This window comes from Salpingoeca rosetta, assembly GCF_000188695.1.
Source record: "Salpingoeca rosetta unplaced genomic scaffold supercont1.42, whole genome shotgun sequence".
NCBI lineage: Eukaryota > Choanoflagellata > Craspedida > Salpingoecidae > Salpingoeca > Salpingoeca rosetta.
The window spans coordinates 146,338-151,838 of record NW_004754892.1 but is presented as its reverse complement, the minus strand read 5'-3'; the positions used below and the strand labels follow the sequence as shown (position 1 = coordinate 151,838).

Here is a 5,501-nt window from a genome sequence, read left to right as displayed (position 1 = left end):
TCGTTGGCAGCGTGGGAACAGCGACATTGTAACGCTTCTCTCGCATCCTCAGGTCAGCGAGTCATGCGTGTGTGATAGGTTGCTTGGGCGTGCACGTGCGTGTGCATGCACGCGTGTGAATGTATGTGTGTGCGTGGGCGCGTGTGCAGTGTCACAACTGACCACAAGGTTTTGAATGCATCGCGTCATGTATACCAACTCCCCTGTTCTCTACTCCTTTCAGCCCCGCCACTATGCGGAGATGACGTCCATCATGAGCGATATCGCTGAGCGCTCCGGCACGCGGATGGCGGCACGCGCGAAACTGATGTTTGTTGGTGAGGGGCGGGCTGGCAAGACAACCACGCTTCGCTCGTTGATGGGGAAGAGGTTCCAGCGGACGCAAGACTCGACCCGAGGCGCTACAGCCCACGACACTGCAGTCATTGTCAACACCAAGGATGTCTTCAGCTGGAAGGTGCGCATTGTGTGTGTGTGTGCGCGCGCGTGCGTGACCGAGAGTGAATGCACCCCTGCACCGCGCACCTCCGCATTCCACCAGCACACACACACACACACAAATACACACATACACACATACTTACACATACACACACACCTTTTCATAGGCCACGGATGGCAGGCTGTCGGAGTATCTGCGTACGCTGCGAGACACGGCGCTGGCGAGAAAGACCAAGTTGGCCAAGAAAATGAGACAGCGTGCAGACAGGGCAGCGGCTGAGCACCAGCAGCGCGTGAGACAGCAACAACGAGAACAGCAAGAAGCAACGTGCCAACACACACCGCGCGGTGAGGAACAAGATCAGGGGAGTGCCACCGACACAGCGAAGCAGTCGCCAGTGCAGCCCACGCCGTCGCAGTGCACGCAGCGTACCACTTCCGCCAGCCCATCTTCTTCACCATCGACGACCAGCACCGCGAAGAAACCGTCCACTGTCCCAAAGCCACGACCGACCCCATCATCGGCTTCTGCTGCGTACTCGCCGTCGCCAGGAGATGTTGAAAAGGCCATCAGGGAGATGGATTTGGACGGAGCATTGGACGAAGCGCAGGTCACGTTCAAGGTGTTTGACCTGGGCGGCCAGTCCACATTCTACATCTTCCACCCTTTCTTCCTCACAAAGTGAGTGTAGTGTAATTGTGTGTGTTGCATGTGTGTGTGTCTGTCTGTGTGTGTGTGTGTCTGTCTGTGTGTGTGTGTGTCTGTCTGTGTGTGTGTGTGTGTGTGTGTGTGTGTGCTTGCAGTCCCTCCACCACCTCTCCTTCATTCACCTCTCCCTTCATCACCGCACACCCACACCAGGTACGCGGTGTACCTGCTGGTGTTCTCGATGGAGGACCTGCTGCACCAAGATGCCAGCAAGCGGGCAGAGACGTGGGAGTTTATGGAGCACTGGCTCTCCTCGCTCCACCTCCACGCCAAGGGCGCACCCGTCCTCATCGTCGGCACGCACGCCGACAAAGTGCGCAGCAGAACGCTGCACACACAGCTCTCCCGTGACATCCACAGTCATCTGCGTTACAACCCGGCCTTTCCTGGCGTCATTCACAACGACAAGCATGGTCTGTGGTTCTGGCCTGTCAACAACACCAAGTCCATCAATGACCCCATGATCCAGGACCTGCGCCAGACCATCTCCTCCATAGCCTTAGCGCAGGAATACGTGAGCCAGGAGGTGGCCGTGCCATACCTCCACCTCTACGACAAGCTCAACGCCATCGCCCGCGACGAGAAGCGCCCGCTGCTCACCTTTGACGAGGTGGTGAAGATTGCGGGCACGTGTGGGCTGCACACACGTGAGGAGACGAGAGCCTGCCTCCAGTTCCTGCACCTGTACTCCATGGTGCTGTACTACGACCACGTGCCTGGCATGGAGGACTATGTGATCCTGAGTCCGCAGTGGGCGGTAGACACGATGACGCGCGTCATCCGCAACTTTGATCTGCACCGCGATGTGCGTGATGGCAAGGCGAGGGCACTCGGCCCTGGCGTGTGGGACGATCTCGTTGATCGCGGTATCTTGCACCGCCGTCTGCTGGGTGTGCTGTGGAAGGATGTGCGGGATGACATGGTTGAGCCCTTCCTCCAACTCATGATGGAGTACGGGTTGTGTGCGGAATATTCCCACGCGACGATGCAGGCCGGGCAGCAACAGCAAGAACAGCAACAGCAACAGCAGCAGTATTTGGTTCCGTCCAACCTGCCCATGACCCTGAAGGGAAAAGAGACATCCTCGGTGATACTGAGTACCACTGCAGCCAAAGATGCCCACACCTACGGCGCGTATGAGGAGAAAACAGCCTACATCACGTTCAGCCTGAATGACTTCAAGAAGACCGCGAGCGTGGGAGTTGAAGATGCACAGCAAGCATCGTTCCTGCCAGAAGGACTGTTCACAGTTGTGTTGGCACGTGTGCTGGAAGGTATGCAGTCAACAGCAGCACAGGAGCCGCAGCTGAGCCGCACCCACGTCATCCTCTTCATCAACACGACGAAAGTGGAGCTGCAGCTTGTGCCCGCAGTCGGCGGCATCAAGATCAAGATCACAAGCGACCGACCGCGCACACTGCTGCACGTGCTGTACGACATCATCACCACCGCCGCCTTACAGCGTTATCCTGACCTCAAGGCCAACCTGTTGTTGCCATACAACAAGAAGAAATTACTGTTATTTGAGGACGTGCTGCACCACCACAAGAGCAAGCAGGACATGTGGGTGGGTGATGACTTGGTGAGGGTGAGTGATCTGAGCACCAAGTACCGCCCCTTGCTGCCAGTCCTCGGGCTGCAGGACAAGTACGACGCCTTCATCAGCTACAGGTGAGAGTTTTGTGTGCTCGTGTGTGTGTGTGTGTGTGCAATGGATGCAAAGTGATTGTATTTCTATCCCTCTAATTTCCTCACTTTACCACCACCACCCCACATCACCACGTCACAGGCAACGCGGCAACACCGGCCTGGTGTTGACCCTTCACCCAAAGTTGGAGCACCATGGCTTGGTGGTCTTTGTGGATGCCAACAACCTCGAGGCAGGCGTCAACTTCAAGCATGCGTGCCTGACAGCTCTTCAACACAGCGTGGTCGCCTGTCCCGTCGTGGCCGTCGCTGCAATCCATCAGATGCGCTCGCTCGGCCACAATGACACGTGCGACAACGTGTTGTTGGAGTGGATGGCCATGCTTGAGCTGCAACAGCTTGCTCGCCAGCACCCAGACAAGATCCGCCTCCGCCGCATCGTCCCACTCTTCGTTGGCAGTGGTTGGCACGACGGCAACCATACCATGAGTGTGGCATCAGCGAGCGAGTACGATTCGCCCGAGTACATGAAGCGGCTGGCGATGAAGTTGCCGGATGTGGTGAGCAAGGAGACAACAGCAGCGCTCGACGAGTACTTCACACAAGTACTGCACCTGCGGCCTCCACAGCAGCACAAGAGCGTGCGTGAAGTGGTGCTGTCGCTGTTTGACATGGACGGCATGATGTCACTCCAGCACCACGCTGACCGCGCAGCCGATGCGGCGAGGATGGCGAAGCACGTGCGCATGGCTGTGGCCGCTGCTAAACGTGATATCGTCTCATTTGAGGAGTGGCTTTCGTCGCTGAGTCTTTCTGCCGATGCGCGTGGCGCGCTCGCAGCCTTGGGGGTGGCCAGCTTTGAGGTGTTGCGCGCGATGAAGGAGAGGGGGCGCCTGAAGGAAGAAGCGCTGACTGGCGTGCCCGTTGGTGCCGCTGCTCGCCTGATCCATGCCTTTGAATCCGGCACCCAGGCAGCACCTGCACACGGTGATGTTGCCGCTGATGACGATGATGAGGAATCATGTGCTTGAATGACACGATGACTTGTTTTGTGTTTTGTTCTACTGTTGAGTTCTTTTGGGCATACACCTGCGCGAGCCACGTCACACGGCAGGATCATCGGGGCGAAGAGAGTTCCGGAGCAAGCAAACGACACACGCAACACAGACACAGACACACAACACAGACACACAACACACACACACGCACACACGCACGCACGCACACACACACACACACACACTTGCTGCAAATGTCGTGAGCGAACAGAGCACAGAGAGGCGGTTCGAATGAGCCCCGGATGAGCCTCAGGGATGTATATGGGGTTGACGCAAGTTGAGGTGGTTGACCATGTCACTAAAATTTGAAAGCCCACTGGAAATGCCACATACCAATCGCACACAACCACACCAATGATGGACAGCGCCGCGCTCCGTTTGCCCTTGGGTGGATCTGATGGGGAGCGCGGTGAGGGTGCAGAGAGGTGGCCAGACGTGGCCCTCCCGCCGTCGGGAGAGATCGCACAATCGGTGGATGAGCTGGTGCATCGACTCACGGACACGGAGTTTGATCTGCCAGACTTGCCCGGCGTGGATGCAGCGCTGGTCAATGAGCTGAGGCATGCCCTGCAGCACATGCGCACGTCCTACACGGTATCGGGCACCTCAGCATTCGATGCACGGCCCAAATCGTCCACAGCACTGCACGATGCCACGCACTGCACGCAGGACGAGTCACACGACAGCTCTGCGTGTGAGGACGACGATCACGATGAAATGGTGGACGATGAGGATGACGACGCCGACACATCAGCTGAACACGCACGCATCTACCGGCAACAGCGCACAGCTCCACCCACGCATGCCATTGAGAAGAAGTGCAAGTGCGCCTCGGGCACATGCTTGGATTCTCTGCCGCGGTCTACCGTGCAGCAGATCAGGGCAGAGTACGACAGACTGTCACAGCATGCCAAGCGCATTGCATGCCAGAGCCTCCTGGCGACGTGTGTCTCTGGAGCGGCAGGCACACCCCCCAAAGGCAAGCCCCGCAAGAGCCGCGCCAAACGGCATCATGACGACTCCGTCCCCGTCACAGCACACCGACTCCGCCCCAAGTACTGTGTGTTAGGTGCGTGTTAGGTGCGTGATTGCTGAGGGCTGTCCGTGTGTGTGTGTATGTGTGTGTGTGTGTGTGTGTGTGTGTGTGTGTGTGTGTGTGTGTGTGTGTGTGTGTGTGTGTGTGTGTGTGTGCTTGCGTGCTGACGAAGGTCATGTTTTGTCGGTGCCACGTACATGAGTGGCACTGCAAGCCGCGCCACTTGCTCCCAAAGCACTCCTCATTCTCGCAGCTTTATGCACACATGCCCTGCGTGCCATGGTCAGGCGCAACTTTGTGCAAGACGTCGTTCATGAAAGTCACGGGCATGGGCTCTCGCATGATTGCCAACGCACTTCAAGACCTGCGCAACGAGCACGTTGTGCCGACTCCAACGAAGCGCCCGGGCAACACGAAGAATGTGAAGCACCCTCGCACCAAGTTTGCCCTCGCAGTGATTGACGCCATCGCGCGGGTGGATGGCCTGCCAAACCCTGGACAGCGGGGCCCGATGCTGCTCCTCCCCGTTGACAAGACCAAGAAGGCAATGCACGAGGACTACCTGAGAGTGCATAAGGACACGTCTCCAAGCACTACTGGAGGTCAGCGC

At 57.8% G+C, this 5,501-nt stretch overlaps 2 protein-coding genes across 2 annotated transcripts in view; both read left to right on the top strand.

Annotated features, from left to right (window-relative positions):
- The window catches only part of PTSG_13160 (uncharacterized protein), a 10,352-nt gene extending 6,454 nt beyond the window's left edge, over nt 1–3,898 (top strand). Inside the window, exons 6-10 of the mRNA XM_004987692.1 lie at nt 11–52; nt 224–457; nt 609–1,123; nt 1,304–2,821; nt 2,940–3,898. Of these exons, the coding sequence (XP_004987749.1) occupies nt 11–52; nt 224–457; nt 609–1,123; nt 1,304–2,821; nt 2,940–3,828 (3,198 nt within the window). The 3' untranslated portion in view covers nt 3,829–3,898. The remainder of the gene's footprint in view (nt 1–10; nt 53–223; nt 458–608; nt 1,124–1,303; nt 2,822–2,939) is intronic.
- Nucleotides 3,899–4,209: 311 nt separating this feature from the next.
- PTSG_11249 (uncharacterized protein) overlaps nt 4,210–5,501 on the top strand; it is a gene marked incomplete at its 5' end in the record, with an annotated part of 3,343 nt that continues 2,051 nt past the window's right edge. The window contains 2 exons of the mRNA XM_004987691.1: nt 4,210–4,924; nt 5,179–5,493. Of these exons, the coding sequence (XP_004987748.1) occupies nt 4,210–4,924; nt 5,179–5,493 (1,030 nt within the window). The remainder of the gene's footprint in view (nt 4,925–5,178; nt 5,494–5,501) is intronic.